This window comes from Galeopterus variegatus, unplaced genomic scaffold (assembly GCF_000696425.1).
Source record: "Galeopterus variegatus unplaced genomic scaffold, G_variegatus-3.0.2 Scaffold1790, whole genome shotgun sequence".
Lineage (NCBI taxonomy): Eukaryota > Metazoa > Chordata > Mammalia > Dermoptera > Cynocephalidae > Galeopterus > Galeopterus variegatus.
In genome coordinates, this window is record NW_007727901.1 from 30,644 (window position 1) to 52,797 (window position 22,154).

The following is a 22,154-nucleotide window of genomic DNA, read 5'->3' on the forward strand; positions in this document are numbered from 1 at the left end:
AAGACAGAATTTGTCAAAGAAAATATTTGGGTCACCTTAGAGACAATTGAAATTTACAGTGGCTCTTGGCAATGTGAAGAAATCATTCCTTTGGAGAATTGAGTCATTTTCTGGAGTCACTCACAGTAAATTCATTTACTTACACAACTGCGTAGAATATAAGAATATGGTGGAGAGTTGGACATTTCTGAGACTTGACTTTATGTGAGATTTCAATGGTTTCTGACTGACCTGTAGGGTGGACAACAAAAAGCAACTGTTTAAAACCATAATACACTTCCTTCATTTAGCAATATCCCCATGTGAAGAGGTACTTGAGAAAGTAATTAATCTCTAATAAAAGAAATCAGAGAAAATATTAACTGAAGCCTTCCAGATGTCACTTTATCCATTAGTTATAATTCCTTCAAGGTTCATTCAATACATACTTATCGAGAGCCTTCTCTTTGTCGAGCATTGTGTTGGAGTCAATGGGGGACACAGTATAACACCATCCTTGCTCTCATACCAGTATAACTGGTCAGCAGTAATTAACATAATTAGTAAATCAGAAATAATTCAACAATTCGAGTTTTACCAGCAATGTCTGAATCGTAGTCTCACATATTCAGAATAACGAAGTGACCTCCATGAAAACTATTCACCTTTGTATCACCCATAGTAAAGCACAGAACTGGGTACTGCTTGTTGAATGAATAAGTGAATTAATATGCAAAAACCTATCACAGGAAGGGATGGGAGGAAACATGAAAGGTGATCACAAAGTGAAACATGGGGACCCTTTAAAAGCTACAAACAGAAATCTCTCTCCACCCCTCTCGAAAAAATCCATCCTTACCATGTACAGGGAGACTCTTGGCTTTTCCTTCAGGCACTCTGTTCACATGGGCATCTGCCCGAGTTGGTTTTGCTTCTCCCTTGGAGACATTCAGAACTGTCTGGGATTCTGTCACATGGAAATCTACCAAGCCAAAATGGAGGTGGGTAAGATTTCTTTCCAATCCATTTAAAAACACAGAGCTGTGGGAAAGCAAAGTATTGCGGCCCCAAAATATATTTCTTTGACATATTTCAAGATGGCTAACTCAGACTGGAAAAACAAAATTAGCTAGGCTGTTTCTTTGTGGAAAGAAACATTTGTAAATGCCAACAGCCAGGCTTCCTCTGAGGCAGCCCTCCTTTGGATACTATCTGTTCTTTCTGAGGGCAGCTGTGAAATTGCCTGAAGTATTTTCATCTGTATATGAGACGTCTCTACTTTAACTTCTTACTTCCTTCTTTCATCTGTGACAACACCTCCCCCCAGAACTTCAGAGAAACCTGGTCTCAGGCCATTCATTGTTCTGGGGCTTATACTTCCTCCCACCTTCTCTCTCATGAACACTGGTAAATAAGCTTTGTATCCCCATCGGAATTTGGGACATTTGGGACATTACTCTTTTGTGATTCTCTTGTGCTTTACCTGCTCCCATCATGTTAAATAATAAAATATGTTATGCCTTTTCTTCATATTGATCTAAAATTTTTAGTGATTTTTATTAATAAAGCTTCATGGGTAGTTTTCCTTTGGCCCCTATAGGGCTAACCACAAAGCAAATCAACCCCTTAATAAGCACAGAGGTCAAGAATATAAATGGACCTTCTCACAAGTTGGTTGAGGTACTTGGGGATTGAAATCCAATACTTAAGCAAGAATAAAATGATATAAGGCAGTCTATCGTTACCCCACTGACTCACAGGAACGATTCAGCTATAGCAATTAATTATATTACTGAAATAAGATGTAAGAAAATATTATATGTTTATCTTTCTCAACCTCCCCAATATTGTGTCTATTTAAGAGACATCTGTTAAATGTGTATAAAAGGAAATGGATTTTTACCACATAGGTAGTTCCACTCCCTTGAACATTCAACTACCCTTTCCCCAGATTCCCTTCCCAATTTTTTTTTGTTGTTGTTTTTAAGGGGGTTGGGTAAAGATGTTTTATGGGGAATTAAATTTTATTCAAAATACAATGATTTCCCAGACCTCGAGAGTTCTCAGATTCAGGAGTCTGAGAACCAGAACTGCTGTATCCTTCCATGTCTTGCCTTCTTTGTTGAACCACTCCATCCAGGTCTGAGAATTCATCATTGAAGTCCTGAGGGGAAACAACGAGATGAAGAGAGGCCAATTTTCCCTTATTAAACAGGCAGGTCTTTGTAACCCTTGTCCCTTTCACTTAGGCCTGACCTATAAAATACAGAAAAGAAGGAAGGATTACCCCACACTACTGGGATTTCCCCAACAGATCACTGAGTATCTGATTACTGAAACTGAGACTTTTCTGAGCAGTTGGAATTCTGTCAAGAAACAGTGGCCAACTTGTTTGAAACGACAAAAGTCTAGAAAAACCCTTGGAATGCTGATGACTGAAAAGCTCCCAGTGCGAAGCTGGAGAAATCTCAGAATGCTCTAAATCCAAGTTTGAATATGTAGACAGAGAGAAAGGTATTACTAAATTATTGTTTTAAAAAAAAGTATTAGAAACAGAAAAGGGAAAATAGTTTTAGGAAATTAGACCTGAAAAGAAAGTTTCAGCTTTTTTTATTCCCTCAATTAAATGAAAATAGGGTCAGTGATATAACATTTAAATTACAAAAAGATGAGAGAGAAGTAAGGGAAAAATCAAAGATGTTTTAGTTTGTATTCCATTGGTTCCCCTGAAGAGCTTATGAACTGAAGAGACAAGTGGTGTCATTAAAATGTTCTGGCAGAGGTATAATTAAGCTGAGCTTTAACAATTTAGTTAGCTGCCAAAAGAGGCTCATCTTGTAAGCAAATTGCCAACCTTTCACCTGGCACGGGCTCTAGCTGTCTTCAGTCATCTCAACACTCATTTTAATTTCATACAAGAATTTATAGGGGAAGGAAAATTGAAAAATTCAAATCTCTTCTATTTAATAATGATTTATTGAATGCCTATCATGCATCAGGCAGTATGCAAAGCTTCTTACATATATAATTGCATTTCATCTTTATAGCCACACAGTGAGGCTGGCATTTTAATGGGTGAAGAAACTGAGTCAGAGCAGTTAAAGAGCTTGCCCGATGACATTACACAGCAGGGTTGAGCCCAGATTTGAAACCAAGTTTGTTGGACTCTAAATCATATGTGTTTAATTATCTTGTACTGCTTCCCACTACTTTTTTTTAAAGATAGATTTAAATTGAGACAAAATTCATATAAAAGAAATAAAAGTGTATAATTCAGTGGTTTTAGAATATTCCCAATTTTGTTGTCCAGCTATCACCACTATATTATTCTAGAATATTTCCATCACTCCAAAAAGATACCCTGTGCCCATTAGCAGTCACTCCTCATTTTTCCTTCACCCTCTTCCCTGGACTAATTTACTTTTTGTGCTTATGGATTTGCCTATTTGGAATATTTTATATAAATGTAATCATAATACATGGTGTTTTGTGTCTGGCTTTCAGTTAGCATAATGTTTTCAAGGTTTATCCATGTTGTACCATGTATCAGTACATCGTTTCCTTTTTATGGCTGAATAATATTCCATTATATGAATATGTCACTTTTTTTTTTAATCCATTCATCAGTTGATGGACATTAGGATTCCCACCCCCATTTTTTTGCTGTTACGAATAATGCGGCTATGAACATTCTCGTACAAGTTTTTGTGTGAACATGTTTCCAATCCCACAACTTTTTAATAGCTCTCAAAGATTTGTAGGACATGTTGAAACTATGGGCTCATACTGCTACAGTAAAGGTGAGTATGTGACAATAATCAATTTGGGAATAATCATTTTAAGTACATGGTTAGAAATCTCTTGGGAAAACATTGTAACATTGTTAAGTAAAAATCTTCTGTAAACAGGGAAAGCTACCCCTCACTGGAGATTTACCCTACAACCAACAAAGTCTAAGGGAATCAAACAATTTCTATCGGTGCTTTTAGCTTTCTTTTTTTTTACAGTTATTTCTGAGTATGCCTTGTCTTTTCTAAGATGTAAAATCTCTGAAGAAAAGAATTAGTTTTGACTTTTCCTTGTATCCTACAGTATACACTAACACGGTGGTGCCTTGACTATAGAAGACATTCAATGATTTTGTGGGATGACTCATGACCTACCTCAGATAGATTTGTGAGTTGCTCTAAAACAATATTGAGAAGCAAACAGAGAAAGACTCTATAAATACCTTCAATGACCAGGAACTCATCAAGACAGCCTACTACCATGTTCATTCTTATTTTTTTGCAGGACAACCCTTCAATTATTTGAAAAATATTTATGACCTACTATGGTTCTCTCTTCTTTAGTATACATATACCCTGTTTCTTAAACTATGCCTCATATTCTGGTCCTAAGTTCCTCCTGCATCTTGGTCATGGTGTAAGCGCAAGTCTAATTGTGGGACATAATCCCTTTCTTTTGTATTTAGATAGTTACGTAGGCAACTTACTAGAGGCAGAGATGAAGGTCGGTCTGCCCGGAAACTGTTTTCAGCAGAAGATGGATTGGGACTGTTACCAACACTTGTATTCTGAAATTATTGGAACAAAATGAGAAACCAGATCAACTACGAAACCATAAGAAAAACAGAAGAGAGAGTAACAGAGGCTCGGGGATGTTATACTTACTTCTAAGTGTCCACACACAGATTTTAATAGTTTGTAAGTTGAATCTCTGGACAGTAAGGAGACAAATATGTACTGAAAAACAAAACAGAATAATGAAGAGATACTAGCTGACGAGAAGTGAAGCGTTCAGAGTTCAAAAAAGTATCCGTATATAGATTTTCATTTTCAAACAGTGCAGACCATTCTCTGCTCTATATTCTCACTCCTCTCACCCAGACATTCTATTTTTATTCCATTCCTGGAATAAAGCAAATATATTCTCCCACAGTAGCAACAAAACCCCTAAATCCAATTTAACAGTAATAAAGAAATGCAGGGCAAAATGAAGGCTTCAAAACCTGATATTGGTGCCCCAAACAAGGACAGACAGAAAAAGGCCTGCGCAGTAAAGAAAGGCTAGTGATATTTGCTACATCCTCTTTAAACATCTCTCCTCCTCTGTTTTTGTTTTTAAAGGTATTTAACAATTCCTTAGGGTCCACTTTCTCTGCTCTGGCTGCCCCCACCCCAAGAAGACTCAGTCTCACCCTGTCTCACCCTGTCAGCAAGGATGTTGTTCTTATTTGTTTTGTTTTTTAATAATATTAAAGGAACTGAATATATCAGTTTAGTCTGACCTAACAGATGTTAGGGAAAGGGAAGTTGGGAAAGAATTTTATTTTTTTGACCTTGGTCAGGCAAGTATAATTAAGTCAGCAGGAAATTCGAAATTGGCAACAATTAGAATACATCACCTTGTGAGGGGAACAACACTACATAAATGTCTACAGGCTATAATTTTTACAATTAGTCTTTATAGAATAGCTCCTGATTCATTATAGGAGACGGTGACATTTATGGTTCAGGGTCTTGGGCCTTGGCAAGAGGCCCCGAGAGCAACAGAGCCCAGAGCAGAAGGACGAAGCAAAGGTGCCCTCACTCTGCTGTGTACTCACCCTGTCTGTGACCGTCGCTATAATCAGGGCGTTTGGCACCAGTAGAGCGGTTTTGGTTTTCTTTATAAGGGTTACTGAGAAAGCTGGAATAGAGATCTGAAACAGAATCGCTGAGTTAACACTGGTTCAGACTTCACAGAATAGCACTTCAAATCTTCACGTTAAAGAAAAACAAAAAAAACCCAATTAAAACCAGCAGCAAGCTCTTCAGCCTCCATGAAGAAAAGTGAATCTTAAAGAGAGGTGTGGGGTATGCCACTGAGCTCCTCAAAATGGTGTTTATAAAGTCAAAGGATAAATCAGGATCATCAATTCTACTGAAGGTCTTGGTGGGAAACCTTTATCCTCAGACAGGGGAAGAGTATGCAAAATTTACATTCATTTTAAAGATGAGCCCAAGGCTCTAAAGAAGTTTCAAGCTCGTGGTCATTCACTTTGGGCTGACCTCCACATGCCCCGCTCTCCTGTTTCTAGGTGCATGTGGTTGGGTTGGGGAAAATGTTAAAAAGCACTGGTGTGGTATAACCATCATTGGACAGAAAGTCTGAGATCTGAATTCTCAGCTCAGCTATGTCACTATCTACATGACTTTATGAGTTATCCATTCTAGGCCTCAGTTTCCCGATTTATAAATTAGAGATAGTCTTATCCACTTCTCAGGCTATTTTATGTATTAAATGAAATAATACATGGAAAATGCCCAGGAGCAAATAAAAATTTCATTAATTTCTTTACTTGCCTTATGAAATCAGGATGGGTGAAATAAAAGAACGCTAAGTTATTTTCTAGTTCAATAAAGAATAAGAACAGCAATAACTGTCACACACACACATTTCTGTCACACATAGAAATGCTAAAAATAAGATGAATGTTTATTTTGTAAAATGCTTTACATATTCTGAAAGAGATCCGTAAGGTCAGGGGGGCAGAGGGGGGCCTTATGTTAGTACTGCAGGCTTGAAGGAAGAAAAACAAGCTTTTAATTTTGAATATTTGCATCCACATTTGGGTTTATGAGATGGGGTTATTTATAGCCCCGTAAAGTTCCAGACAGCAAGACTATGGAAGAATGAGGGGCTAAGCCAACTAGACATTTTCTAAAAACTATTTTGCCAAAGAATTTTACCCACAAAAATTTTTAAGGGTAGGAGATAATTCCCAAGTTATAAGTTAGGATAACTATAGAAAAAAGAATTTAAGTTCTACTGAGATAAAAGCTGATATCAATGAGTCTAATTTTGTTTCTGAGTAGGAACATGAACACACAGTGACAAGGAGCTATAAATGTAGATTTTTCATAATCTAAGGCATAGAACACCCTTAAGGAGGAGTTTTTCAATTGCTTCATGTGTAAAAATTACAACTAGATAAGATTTATGAAATAAAGTTTAAATCACTTTTCAGTTTGAACCTAGGTGGAATGTGATTCATGCATGTTAATTTTACTAGCATCTGAAAATACCGACAGACTGACTAAATAGGTCCTGATTAAATTAAAGCTTTACTTTATTATCACAGGGTAAGGTTCTCAGAAAGTTCCCCTTCCTGGAGCAAATTCTTAGAGTGTTTTCAGTTCATATTGGATCATGTTAGACCGAGGTCTGTTGGCAGTGAGAAAATTCTGCAATCTCTGAAGCCCAAATCTCTTTTGATATCATCCTTTGAGGGGAAGAAACATACAAGTCACTATCATGGTTCTTACTCCTACCCCCTGCTAAACTTCAATCTCCTGCCTCTGTAGGTTAGACACAGCAGCACATGCAAAAGCAATCCCAGTGTGCCCATGTCTTTAAAAAATCAGGGTCGCTCCTTTTAACTTTTTCTTGTCATTTCTCTCTGAGGTAGAAGTAGGATTTTAGAGCCATTGTAAGAATCGTATTAGCTTGAAACTGCACTTACTGCCTTTGTGAATGCCCCATCCCTTAACAAAGACTAAATACTTGTTCATGAATATCTTCAACCCCTGCTCAGCTTTGCTTATAGACGCTGGCTGTCTCTGAATTCTTGAGAACTAGCCTTCCCACATTAATCAGTAGTACTACCCAATCCTCTTCCCCACTTCATGAACAAGCTCTATAATCCAGAAATCTAGAAATACCATTGAATACTGCCTAAGATTGCTTTGCATTATACTGATTCAGATAATACTGTGAATCAAAATATTTTTATCTCAACATACCTCTATATAACAGAGAAACAGTACAAAAATATCATGTTTTACCTAAAGAATAGTATGCTTGTCTGTAGGCCCAACACCAACAAAATAAAAAACTTCCACAATATGTGTTAAGTGGCCTTTATACAATTGCCAGTGGCTTTAGGGAGAATATTTAAATAAAGCATATCTATCACTCAAAACAAAAGGTTTTCAATCAATTACTTCATGAGCATAAAACCTGCCGATTCATCATCATGAATCAGAATGATTAAAAAATCATTGAGGTCACACAAACCCAAGAAGGCGTTTGTCTGACTTCTTATATTGGCGGCCTGAATGAACAGAGATGTGACATGATAGCTCAAAGGTAAAGAATGTCAGGCGGATGGAATTATCTTTTCCCTTTTTTTTTTTTGAGGGGGGGTGGCTGGATGGAATGGTGACTCGAACCCTGGACCTTGGTGTTATCAGTCTTTTCCCTTCTTATGCCAGTCCCAAGGTCCTCATTTTTAGAAGGTGGTGCCTTGGGCAAACTGCTAATCCCTTCAGGCTATTCTCCTTGGTTCAGGGTGTCACATGCCTCTGCTCCCCCAAATCTGTGTTTAATGAGAACAAAAAGATGTAGTATCAGAGTACACTCGGGATTGTAGGTATGTACCTTCCCAGACTAGGCATTAACTGCTCCAATTCCTGCTCATTTTGTGCTGCTGAGAGTACAAGGTGAGTTCTAAGAAGTAGCTTATGATGGTAACTGGCATGAATATGGTGCATAAATTCATATTTCTTAAAATAACTGTTTTGGATTTAATGAATATCTTTGAAACAAATTATGGCACTCTCTATATGAATAACTTGAGTATTCTCTGGTGACATCTGGGTAAAAGGATTTAGGGTGTGTTTGTGGGAGAGGTCTATTTATGTGGATAAGGAAATGAGTGAGAGAATGGTGTTTGGGGGAAAAAGAGAAGTTAGTTTCATCTGGAAGCATTTAGAACCTATAGTATTTGGAACTACAACAAAGGAAACTTGGCATAAAGGCCAAGTTTGTATCATAATCATGATACAGATATTCATAAATATCACTAAACTTAAAACAATTAATATTCACAATATATAATAATAAAGTACAGGGTCAGTTTTTTTTTTTTTTTTTTTATCACACCAACCTTTGTGTCTTTTCCAAAGACCTTGGAATGAAAACAAATCCAGTTTTCTGATACAAAGAGCTTTCCTTGGTATAGTATTTCTTTCTGTAGGGCACAGGTAAAGCCTGGGAAAATATATACAAATATAGCATCATTTAGAATTTCCATTTTAATTAAAATAAAAATTGTGTAGATATTTTGAGGATTCAGGGATGGGCAGAGATAATACATTTGTACTCTTTTTCAGTCATCTTTAGTGGAATAAAGATGCAGTGACTACAGTTTATTTTTAATTAAAAGTCAAACAGACTTTAGTATAAGAATCAAGGGGAAAGGCAAATTTACTATTGCACATCAGAGACCAAGAATGTTTCAAAAATCTTCTCTATTTAGGTGGGTCTATCACCATGTGCCAATGTTGGCCTTTCTGATTCCTCTTCCTGGGGATTCTCACTAGTGACTGTTTTTTTTTTTTTTTTTCCTTTTTTGTCTTTTTTCGTGACCGGCAACGGATCGCAACCCTCAGTGTCGTGCCCGTACCGGACCGGGACCGGCAACAGGATCGCAACCTTTGGTGTTGCTCCCGCACCTCGCTCAGCCAGTGAGCGGCTAGTCTGTATGTGGGATCCGAACCCTCAGCAGGAGCACCGCCGCACTCCCAAGCGGCACACTGTAGCAGTGCGCCACCGGGCCGGCCCGTGACTGTTTTTGAAAAAGACGGTCTCGCTGGGGCTGGGAGAAGAGCTGTGACTCATATCTCCAGTTTGGAGATCACAGCAGAAATCAACATTTGTACGCAGAGAAGCGAGAGCAGATCCCTGGTGATGAGCCACTGCACAGCAGAGTAGGTGCTGAACTGGCATGTGGGCAAGATGCGTAGGTGTGATCGCCGCACCCTGCACAGTGCAGGTGTTAACACATCTGTCCACTTAGGTTTGTGTTTCTTGTTAGCCTCGCTTGCCCCAGGCTTGTTATCTTATCCTAAATCTCAGGATGATTAGACCACGTGCATTTTAGCAATAAATAGAGAAGTCAAGGATATCATTCTGGAACCACCTTGGATGATTCCATATCACATGGAAATTCAGTTCCTCATTCTACTCTTTTATCTTTCAAGGTGCTTGGTGAACACCAGCTGAAGCTGAAATTCTTGTTATGTCATGACTTTCAGAAACCTATTCCTCCTGGTGACTCAGTCCCCGGAATGTGCCTTTTCTCTCCCCCGAAACGAATTAGCAACTTTTCAAATATGCAGCTTCAAAAGTCAAAAAGGTCAGAACTTACTTTGTTTCAGTGGTTCCTCAGTCGGGACATCAAGAAACAACTTGTGAAAGTGCATGTTTGCCTTATACTGCAACGAGAACAAAATACAGCCATCACTGCTCTCGCTTTTTTGTGAAACATCGCAAATTTTAACTTCAATTTAAGTTAAGTAAAAAAAATACCCCTTCCTAAATACTAACTTTAGGAATTCATTCTCTCTGATCTTATAGTCTCCAGTATGAAAGTCCAATGTGAAAAGTCAGGGCACAAATGTTTCATTTTCTACCTAGATTCCTGCCTTGCTGGTTGGACATAAAAAGCAGCTGGTGGTCAGACTTCTGCCCAGGCAAAGGGCTGGAAAAAGATGTCCCTGATAAGAAATGAGATGAAATTCTAAGGAATCTCACTAAGGAAGGTACTGGATCCCAGGGCACTAAACATATAAATGGGAACTCTCAGAAGAGTCCAGTGGTTAAATGCTTTGTGGTCAGATAAACCTTAGTTTATGCCTTGGCTCTGCCTTTTTCTTGGTGTTTGACCATGGCCTCATCTCTTAACCTCCCTGGGCCTCAGTTTTGTCTTCTGTGCCAGATGACCAAAACAGTACCTGCTCAGAGGGACACCATGAGACTTAAATGGGATAATACATCTAAGGGACCTACTGCCTGGGACAACGTATGGTCACTATTACTGTTATTGTTGTGAAGGCATTTCCTTTGTTAGGGGCAGGACAGGGGGAGACTACCATTAACACAAGTAGGATTTCATACAAGACTTTACTCTCAGGGCAGTGGAAGGCCCGAAAGTCTGACATGCTGCACATCGCTTCATTTTCCAGACATCTGTTTTCACAACTGTGACAACAGCAACGTACAGCCAGCAATATACAGTTTGTAAAACGCTTTCACAAACATCATTCTCACAATAACCCTAGACACCTGGCATCCCCATTCTGAGGTTTGGGACACTCAGGGATCCTGTGTGATGTAACCTGCACTACAGAGCTATTTAGAGGTAGAACTGGGTCCTCCCTCCACAGGATCACTCTGCCTCATGTGATGCTTTGGAACCAAAAGTCTTATGAGGAGAGAGACAAGCACAGGTAGGCCCTTGAGGGCTTATTATTCAAACCAGCAGTGGTCTCCATGGCGAAACTGGCCATATTATTGCCATAAAGAAGAGATACAGGCCAGGTCATCAAGATGATAGATGGTCCCTGCAAGTCAGCTATTTTGCAAACACTTTGTATAAATTACCTCTTGTTGGTTCCTAGGAGAACACTTTGCATCCAGAAACACACCTTGATTAAAGCTATGTGTCCTATGCCGGCTTCACTGAGTTTTTGTTTTTAATGGCTAGAGTGAACATTGTTGCACACGTGCACAAAAAGGTAGCAGGACTGATCTAAATTAAAAGCAACATAGCAAATGAATGCAGTATGTGACTCTTGATTGGATCCTGGAGAGGGGAAAAGAAAAACCTTCACAATGGACATTCATAGCTGGGACAGCTGTGGAAATTTGAAGTGAATTTTATATTGATAATATTTTTATGTACTTAATACTTAAATTTCTTGGTTGTGCCAATAGTTTTTTCTTTTAGTTCTTAGGAGACACATATTCAAGTATTTAGGGGTAAAGTATCACAAAAAGCCTCCCACTCCTGGCCCCCGTAAATGGGTCACAAACATAACTGGGCTTTGTTACCTATCTGGGTATATTTTAGAGCAGAACCAAAATCACTTCTGGAGGAGAATCATGACCCTGCTCACAGGTCTTGCTCTCTGTGCACCTGGGTGACCTTCTATACAGGCAGTTGCCTTATCAGACTCTTCAATTTTATGGCAAGGGTGTCACACTTCCCCTTGTCCTACTAATCATTAGACAAGCACATGACTCTATGTTGGTCCCTACTCTCTGGCTGTTTGTCAGCGTTAGCAGCCACAGCAGGAAACTCACCACCCCTCAGTATGTGTTGAAAGGTCAGCTGTGGAATATAGTGTTGATGAAAAATTGACTGGAGGGACTGCCACTGGCCTGTTCTTCCAGATTCTCTAAACTCTCTGCCTACATTAGTCCTGACCAGCAGAAAGCTGCACACTAAGGTTCCTTCTTTTCATTGGCTTTAACAGTCCTGTCACTCTCTGAGACAATACACAGTCCGTTCTCAAATTACCTGGCTGGAAGACGAAGACTTTTTCCTTTCAGTCTTAGAGTCATTTTTGCTTTCTGCTTTACAGTCATTCTTATCACCTAAAGAGGTACCTTCGAAACTGGATTTTGACCTGGAGAAAGGAAATCCAGGGAGTATATAAGATGAATTTTTTGTGCCACTCATTAATTTATTATAATAAATCTCAATTATTATATCATCTCATGAGAAAAACTGACATTTGTTTTCTTTTCTACATATCAATGATCACTCATGATGCTCTAAGGGCATTTACACAGCATGTATTTTAGGAGAGTAGGATGATTACACTAGGCTGCAATCACAAACTGCAGAAATGGCAACTTATGAAGAGAGAAATAACATTCAAGATGTGAAAGTCATTACATCATTTCAGAAGTATTTTAATCAGTATAAAGAAGAGTACTTGAGGCAAATTATTAAACAAATTGCAGCTATAGCTCAATGAAAGAATATTTTTGTTTCAGAATTCTATCAATATTCAACAAATATTAATTGAAAGGGGCATTGTGTTAAATGCCTTGGGGCACACATTTTCTATCCTTAAGGAGCCTGTGCACACACACACACCAAACATTTTTTTAAAAAGGCAGTACATGATTTAGCACCAAAACAATAGATGTCATAGCAGTAAGAAAAAGGTACAGAGACAGTAAGTCTATTAGGAGGTAAGAGAAGAGGAGACCATCAGAACAATGTGGGTTTAATATGCTGGGCCCCAATAGGATGAGCAGGATTAGGTATGATGAAAAGAGAGATAAAACATCCCAAATTGGGAAAATAGCAAAAGTGAAATCAGAAAAAAAAAAAAAAAAGAACATATTTGAAGTCAAGTTCTCCTTTGTCCTGTTAAGGGCAGAGGTAGAGCTCCAGGATGATTTCTTCCTAAGGTGATTCGAGCCCTGACTCTCCATTTTAGAGGTTGTGTGCATTTGTGTCTTTAACGCTGCAGCTAAAAACAGTCATTTCAAAGTGGAATGCATGCATGATTTTTTAAAGTATACATGAGGTTAAGTTTTACAATTATATAATTGTTTTATTGTTTATTGGGGGAAATGATACAGGAATTCCATGATTTCACAATATTATTCCCAATATTATTCCTTAGAATGAGGCTCCATTAAAAAATTTTGTTCAAGGCAGATTTAAGAAGAATCTAAAATAACTCAGGTGGTATAGAGGTGTGACAGAGGAACAGAAATGACTGAAGTTAGAGAGACATTAGGCTCCAGTTTTCAAAGCAGTGACAAGATGAACTATGTAATGTCACAGGACTCAAATTCACAGGTAAAATACCTCTCAGCAATTCAAGGTAAATGGATTTGACTTCAGCTACAGGCCATTGAACCTGTTCACAGCTGTAAATTCCCTTGGAATTCTAGGAATTAATTTTTTGGTAAACTGTGAGTAAACATTTGTATTCTACTTGAAAATAAAATTATTTTTACAAATGTCAAATTACCTTTTATTTATACAATTCACTAATTTGAATTTATCACCTCTACTGATTCAAGTTAATAAATGTTAATGGAATTGCCAAAGAAATAGTCAGACCTTTTGAAGAACTACAGGCTGTAAGCAAATTTGACAAGCAGGGCAGCTCAACCCTTGATAATTTCAGAAGGTGGAGGCAGTAAAGGGGCTCATCTGCCTGGCAGACCTCTGTGGACTGGGTGCTTATTTATATAGTATTGATTTCTTTGGGTCTTCTCAACTGTGTTATTCTCACTTCCTACAGGTGACTATGATCAGGACCGGAAGCCCAGTGCAAAATGAAAATGCGGGGTCCCTTAAACAAAAATTATTAAGAATTTCTAAGGGGCTGACTGGTTAGCTCAGTTGGTTAGAGCATAGTGCTGATAACACCAAGGTCCAGGGTTTGATCCCTGTACAGGCCAATTGCAAAAAACAAACAAAAAAAGAATTTCCAGGCAGCGAGAGCAGAGCATTAAACCAAGCGCAGTTGATGAGTGTGTTCTTCTCATCTGAAGCCTGGGGAAACTGGAGTGAAACCAACAGTGTTTTTAAGGTGCCTGCTGTAGCCACTCAACAGTGGTGAGAGATACAAGACACAATATGCTTTGGGCCTTTGTGAGGAGGATCACTTGGTAAGCTGAGGCAGAATGCTCTGATGGGAACCGATAGAAAAAAAATGGTTAAAAGTGGTATGCCACAAAACAGGCATGCAGAAAAGGTGAAGAGATAATTAGAATAACTGGAAATTATTTAGAGTCAAGAGAGAAAATTCAGGGGAAGAGTTAAGATGCTTGGTTCTGACTGAAGTATAGATTTGGAGAGAAGATATGGGCTGGGGACACAGAAAGGAAGCCAAAAGCAGGAGTTATTGAATCATCCCTTAGCAGAGGCCAAATGAAGAAGGTAGCAGCTCTGACAGTTCTAGTGGCCGGGAAGGAGAGCTCTCACTTCTCTACTCGGTCCAGATAAAAAAAACAGATACCCATCACTGACCATTGGTTGACCACTCTTTTAAGGGCTCAAAAGGAACTTTAAGTTCCCACTTGGTGGTTGGTGCCCCTGAAGGTGATGGGGATGACAGCCACATACTCAAAACCACCTCTCCCCTCACAGTCCCAGCCACAGGAAACCAGCTGCACAGTGGATGCCCTGACGGGGCTTCTCCTCTGCTCTTGTCCATGATCCCCAGGCAAGTGAGATGCCAGGTGTGCACACCCAGAGGCTGAGTGGACACTCCACCCTGGCCAGCCACCCCAGCCTCATGAGTCAGCAAAGACAGTGCTTTCAGAAAGGTGCAGATGTTCTGTACAAGGCTGGGGCAGGAAGGACAGACAGACGCCGTTAGGAAGAGATGAGAGAGGAAGTCAAGCGCCAGTGCCAGGGTATCAAGGAAAAGTGCTCCATTCTTTCTCAAGGCTTTTATCTGCCAAGAGTAGATCCTCGCACTTAACGATGACCATAATACCAGAAACATCTGCTCCTCCCAAGCAGGCAGAGAAAAAAAGTAAACTGAGGACTCACCGCAAACAAATGATTCTCTTCTGGTCTGGGGACTCGGCCTCCACGGAGGGAGTAGGGGACTGGGCTGTTGGTGACCTGCAGACTTTCTTTTTCTCCTCCACACCATTCTCAGCCTCTGAGCTGGAGAAGAGAGAAGAAAAATGTCTCAGCTTAGACATCCAGAGGCAGGATGAAGGAAAAACAACGAAGTAACTTTGCTTTCTGGAGAGTGGAATGGTCTTCAATCCCCACAACAGGCACACTCTCATCAACTCTGACAGCTGTGCCTGTTCCCAATTCTTATTCTAACCCCTCTCCTGGTGCCTCCAGGGCAGTAGCTGTAGGTCACACCTGCTTGACTACATGGGCACTCCTGTCTGTGCCTGTGGCCCTGTGCTGCCCAGCTCTGCCCTGCCCAGGTGTGTGCTGGGCAGCAGATCATCTGGAGGCTGGGAGGGTCCCTGCAAGCTCATGATCACATGTGGCCTTCTGCAGGTGTGATCCTTCCTGCTGGGAACACACACCACCCTTTGTTTGCTCTTCTCTTATGTCACTTATCACCTTTGTTGTAATTATGTGGGTCCCATTTTGGGTGGTGGCTGTTTTAACCAAGCGCTTCCCTAAGCCATTTAGTCTCTAATCTTTACAACCACCCAGGCTAGTAGGAATTTTTACATCATTTTATAGATGAAGAATCTGAGACTGTAATTGAATATCTTGCCAAAGTTCACAGAGCTAGAACTTATCTTATTGGGAGTCAAACTCAGTTCTGTCCGTCTTTGTGTAGTCTCTCCTTCCTGTCCCTCCATCCCTTCCCCCATCCTCCCAACCTACCCACCCATCCATATTTATCCCCCTTGTTAGCTCTTCACTGTGAAAGCTCTAGGGAGAAGTGGAAATCTTATTCAGGTTTATACTAACCACAGGGTTTAGGATAGTGCTGGTATATAGTTGTGATCAATAAGCCTTGGAAAAACTAGGTCTGGTAAAACAGAGAGCAGAGGGCAGCAGAGGGGAAGGTAAGTCGAGAGGGTTTGCACACTGAACAGCTAACAAATGACCAACTTGGTAGATGGAAACAGAAGTGAACTTCCTTGGTTGGTGGCTGAAGACCTCTTGGAGACCTCTTGGAGACCAGGGGAAACCATTTCTATTGGGGAAGCGGTAGAGAAAGGAATGTTCAAACAGAGCATGGGTGTTATACAGGGAGCAGACCTCTGATGTCAGCCTGGGCAGCAAAGAACTCACAAAACATACTTCTGAGGAGGTGAGAACTGCAGGGTGACGGCATAAAGTGTGGCATGTTAAGAAGGCATTGTTATGACAGATCAGCTCATTTTAATACTAATTCACCACCTATTTGGTATTTTCACCTGCATATGGCTGCACAGGCAGGCAATGTCATTGGTCAGTGTGAGCTTTCTGGTTGCTCGCTTATCACCTCTCACGGTGTGTGGAAATGGCAGCCCTCACTATGAGTCCTACTGTGGTGTCAAGGACAGCACCGAGTATATCTGATGAGGGTGGCTAACTAATAATTCCTATAAATGGTTGATGCTCTCATTTTGTAGTTTGCATTGCTCTTTGCATAAGTAGATAAATATCTGAGGACAGAGGTCCAACCTTCTACTATTTTGGTTCTTCTCTAAGTACTTTTAAAGAGCTCAGCCCATAACTTACTTGACTTGTGTGACAAAAGGTATATGGAAAGCCTTGAAACATTTTTAGGAAAACACTGCTTTGATTTATAATAAAGCAACTGGACTTTATTTAAACTTAGCACCAAGTTTTATTTATAGACTCAAGGAATTTTAGAACAATTAAGGGGCCTTAGAGCCTATCTGTGCCTTTTTTCTCTACCCCCAAGACACACACATTACTCCCACTCTTCAAATGCATCCAGCAGAAATCTACTTGAGAAGCCCTCTTTTAGTAGGGAGATTGTGGAACTTCGATAATCCATTTTGGCATTCATTCACATATTTACTGAATTTTATGCAGGATCAGATTAAGACTTAGAGGCAGAGCCGTAGCTGTCATGAACAGCACCTTTGTGTACATAGAGCCACTCCTGCTAAGAACCACTCAGAAAAAGGTATCCTGCTGTTTGGAGGTAGCCCTACTGACAAATGGCCTGGCAGCGATAAGTCGCCCCTCTCTCTGGGCAAGTATAGCCCAGCATCAAGGTGCAAAGGCAGCAAAGTTCAGGCTGGATTTCAGCCCTTCCCCGACCTTGACCCTTCTTGATCAGGCATTTTTGTGCAGTGTAGGGTACTAAGAGCTCAATCACACGTGGCAGTCCTGTTTCAGGACTAGCATAGCACTGGGAAGATTACAGTGAATGCCTCTATATCGTCCTACCCAAACAAGTTCTTTCAATGACCGAACATACAGGTATGCTAAAGTTCAAATAGCCTCTTTCTAGATAAGGTCCACCCCACCGTTTCTTAAACTTGTGCTTGGTCCTCGGCACTGGTTCTTTCCCTGACAGCCCTACCCAGGGGGCACATCCACAAAGGCTTCCTTCCCACCTGGTCTCCTCTCTGCTGCTGCTGGTTTTATAACTCAGTAGACACCTAACCAATTATTGCCTTGTACCATTAACTTTTCTCCCAAACTTCTTAGATATCTGGCTACTAATTTCCTTAAAGTCAGGGAATTCTGTTTTTTTCCACAGCTTCCGGCTCCACATTTTGCTCATAGTGGTCATTTATGTATTCATGTTGGATTAATTACCTAGTGCCTGAAAGAGGAAGTGAAATTCATGTATGGGCCAACTCAATTTTAGGTTTTTTGTTTACTTAAAGATGCTGTAAGCTCAAGCAAGCACAGGCAAGATTATTCCTGCAAGCGCCCCTTACTTTGGAGGCCCTGTCAGCAGCAGACTGAAACTATGTAGAATCTAAACAGCAGAGACGTGCCTATGTTTGAGTGAGTAGTGTGGGAGGGGAAACGGAATGCTTCCTCAAGGCCTCTTAGTAACTTTAAAGTCACCATCAATGAAGCTGAATAGGTTTCATTTAAATCATGATAAGGAAATCAGGTTTTTTTTTTTTTTAAATAAGAAGACAAAACTCTTTCAGGGACATTGACTAAGAGTCAATTGAAAAAATAAACAAACAAAAAAAAAACAATCCTCTTTCAACAAATATTTATTGGAACAGTCTCTGCTCAGAGCTTCGTGGGTGACACAGATAAGTGAGCTGACAGCTGCAGTATCCACAGAAGCAGTGGAGATGCTGGAAACACACATCAACCTTCACTTGTTCTTGGCAGGTTATTTCTGCTCCCATCTCCAACCCAATTTAAGCATCAGTTATGGGCCCTGAAAGCTTTTCGGTAGGAATTTCAGAGCAGTGAGACAGTCATCCTTACACAACTAAGCCTGACTTCACCTATTATGGAACAGCATTTTTATTACCAGCTAGGAAAAGCTGGCTTAAATAAAACACTGCCACACGCTGTTACACAATCTATAAATAAAAAACAGATTGTACAATCCCTATCAACAGTCCAGTATTTGTCACCTTCCACACCTCATTAGTCTCATGACAACTTAAATTTGGATTTCACAATTTTTCAGAATTAGAATTCCTCTTTGAAGTCTACTATCATTCCTCCTGGAGACAGTCTCTCTGAGTTTAAGGTAAACTCAACACTCCTTTCTCTTGTTCTCTCAGTGTCCCTGGCCCTTTGCCCTTCCTGCTGAGAATGTATCGTATTCAGGCATCATCACATGAAAATCCAGGTAAATACATAGCTTCTGGGCAGAAGCTATGATTAAGGTGCCTCTCAGGTGAATGAAAACAAGTGCCTCACAGTGGTTCAGTCCAGGAAGCAATGTTCCTTTCTAATTACAGTGATGATTCCCTGTGTTTGAATCTACCTTCATGTTATATTAGTCTAAACTAAGGCATAAAAAATATGCCACTAACCTTCCTTATGGTAGTACAGGTGTGGGTAGTTTTACACACACTGTCATTTAAAAAAATCCCTGATCATCATTTTTAAAACCACAGTCTTGACAACAAAGGTTTAGAAGTGACTTAAAGATAGGATATGTTTCACCAGAAGATCTCCATAGGATAAATTCCTGGAAATGAGATTGCTGCGGTTAAGGCAGGGTCTGTGAAAGTAGAGTGTTGCTGAAACCCTGTACTGAAAACTAGGTTGGCACTTCACTCGCCAAGACCTGGGCCCTCACAGACCGTTGCTTTTGGTGTGCTGAGGGTTTAGTGGCTCCACAGCTGGCAGGCAAGGGCTGGAATAGTTGGGAAGCAAATAGATGGCTACAGAGATGGCAGAGAGCTCGGGGGACTGCTGGGCAGCAGCCACAGCACATGTAAAGAGAGACATCACTGTCACCAGAAGAGGGAAAGGGAATGGAGTGCAGAGCTGCAGAAAAGGTGGTAGCGATCAGGACAGCTGGGAGAATCGTTAGCTTCCCCAATTTTGTAAACTCAGAATCTCCCAAATTAGATTTTTCTCTAAGTCAAGAAGAACGGCCTTCCATTTACATTTCTAATATAGTATATCTTTGCCTGGACATTTATGTATTCTAATATTGTATATCTTTGCCTGACATTTTAAATTTCATTTACTTATCTATCTACTTAGAATATTATCTCTGAATAGATACTGCAAGCAAAAACACAAAATTTAAAAGTTACAAATGGAGACACAAATTTTCCTTTTATCCCCATTTCATGGTGGTCTAGTTTCTCTCCACAGAGGCACCTCCTATTCCCAGCAGCTTGTGTGTCCTTCTAGGGAGAGAGTCTGTGCACATGTGTGTGTATATTTTAAGCACAAATGATACTATGTTATTCTACACCTTAATTTTTTTAACTTGTTCTTTCCACTTCAAGACACATAGATCTTCCTCATTTTTTCTAATGACTGCACAGAGTTCCACTGTAATGGGCAAAGTATAATTTAACCAATTCCTTTTTGAGGTGAATTTCAGTCTTTTGCAATCAAACAACATTGCAACAAATGTCCTTATATGTTTATTAGGTGTGTGAATATATCCATATGATAATTTCCTGGAAATGGGATTGCTGTGTTAAAAAGTATGTGATTTAAACTTTTTATAGTCATTGCCAAACTGCATTTAGTAGAGGTTTTGTTACTCATGCCCACAGTATATAACAGTGTGCACACATTCTCACTAATAAAGTATTAAACTTAAAAAAATATATGGCTGGCCAGTTAGTGCATGGTGTTATAACACCAAGGTCAAGGGTTTGGATCCACATACTGGCCAGCCGCCCCCCAAAAATTAATAAATAAAATAAAATAATGGGAAATAGGCTCATTAAAATAAATGAATAAATAAACTTAAAAAATATATTTCAAAGTATGTAGCACAGTGCCTGGCACATAGAATAACAATAATCATTTTAATAATAACTAGTGTTAAACTTTTCGATCTTTGAAAATGTGAGAGGTAAAAAAAAAGTACCCATTACAGTTTTAATTTGCATTTCTCTTCTTATGAGTAAGGTTGAGTATATTTTTATACACTTAAGAGATTTTTTTTTTTATTTCCTGTTTTGCAAGTTAGCTGTTTGAATGTACACTTTGCCAGTTTTTCTAATGGGCTGTTGATTGAAACGTTTAGGAAAGACAATTCTTACAATTCTTACAATTTCTTGCATCACAGATTCTTGGCAACATCCTAGAATGGACTTTTTCTTTTTCTTTTTTTGGCAGCTGGCCAGTACAGGGATCCACATCCTTCACCTTGGTGTTATAAGGCTGCTGCAACGAACTTTTTATGTAAATGATCTTAAATATTTACAATTGCTAAGTGAATATTAGGGGTAAGCATGACATTAAAATAATGACAAACTAATTTTTTTTTTCCTTGATAGACTTACTGACAGATAAAAGGAATGCCAAAACATAGTGTATTTACAATTGCTAAGTGAATATTAGGGGTAAGCATGACATTAAAATAATGACAAACTAATGTTTTTTTTCCTTGATAGACTTACTGACAGATAAAAGGAATGCCAAAACATAGTATTTGATTTCAGCAAAACCTTCAATGAAATCTGACAGGCTCCCATTTCAGGATGGAGGATAGAAGCATAACTGTTTGTCTCTCCTTTCTTTCTAATGGCTTTACAATGAGTATTTATAAAAGAAGTAATAACCCTGTTATGATAATGGAGGGAAACTATCAATAGAAGAGTAATTTTCCAAAATTCCTGGAAAACGGAGAGCATAAAGTACAATATTTACTCATGCAGCAAAGTAGAGGAAGTCCAGATATAGATATCAATGGAAGATAAGAGAATAGAGATCTGCTTGTCAGAAGTCCAGTGAGGTGCTTTAAAGGAGTAAGTGAGAAGCTGCTGAACGAAAACGGAGAGCATAAAGTACAATATTTACTCATGCAGCAAAGTAGAGGAAGTCCAGATATGGATATCAATGGAAGATAAGAGAATAGAGATCTGCTTGTCAGAAGTCCAGTGAGGTGCTGTAAAGGAGTAAGTGAGAAGCTGCTGAACACATTAGACTTAATTAAAGGTGTGCCTGTGGGAAATCTTTGATTACCAACCCCACTTCCCGCCAACCTCCATGCTCAGACCCAAATGGCAGGCCATCAAGAGCTTAGCCCAAGAGGGGAAAATATCAGAAGAGTCATCACTAAAATAACTGAACAATTTAGGTGCAGAAAACCAGGGTGCCTAGTATGCAGATGGAGTCCCTAAGTAAATCCTTATCTTTCCATTTTGCTTTATCCTGAGGCCAAGTGCTGATTCCCTATCTGTGAACTACGGAGACCCTGGACAGCTATTCTAGTCCTTTATTCATTTGTTTCCTA

General features: G+C 39.6%; 1 protein-coding gene across 1 annotated transcript in view; it reads right to left on the minus strand.

Annotated features, from left to right (window-relative positions):
* Nucleotides 1–22,154, minus strand: part of GRAMD3 (GRAM domain containing 3) — a 67,741-nt gene that overhangs the window by 11,787 nt on the left and 33,800 nt on the right. The window contains exons 2-11 of the mRNA XM_008578956.1: nt 15,341–15,460; nt 12,329–12,437; nt 10,175–10,241; nt 8,912–9,015; nt 5,588–5,683; nt 4,653–4,724; nt 4,475–4,555; nt 2,032–2,143; nt 839–961; nt 144–231 (exon numbers count right to left, since the gene is read on the minus strand). Of these exons, the coding sequence (XP_008577178.1) occupies nt 144–231; nt 839–961; nt 2,032–2,143; nt 4,475–4,555; nt 4,653–4,724; nt 5,588–5,683; nt 8,912–9,015; nt 10,175–10,241; nt 12,329–12,437; nt 15,341–15,460 (972 nt within the window). The remainder of the gene's footprint in view (nt 1–143; nt 232–838; nt 962–2,031; nt 2,144–4,474; nt 4,556–4,652; nt 4,725–5,587; nt 5,684–8,911; nt 9,016–10,174; nt 10,242–12,328; nt 12,438–15,340; nt 15,461–22,154) is intronic.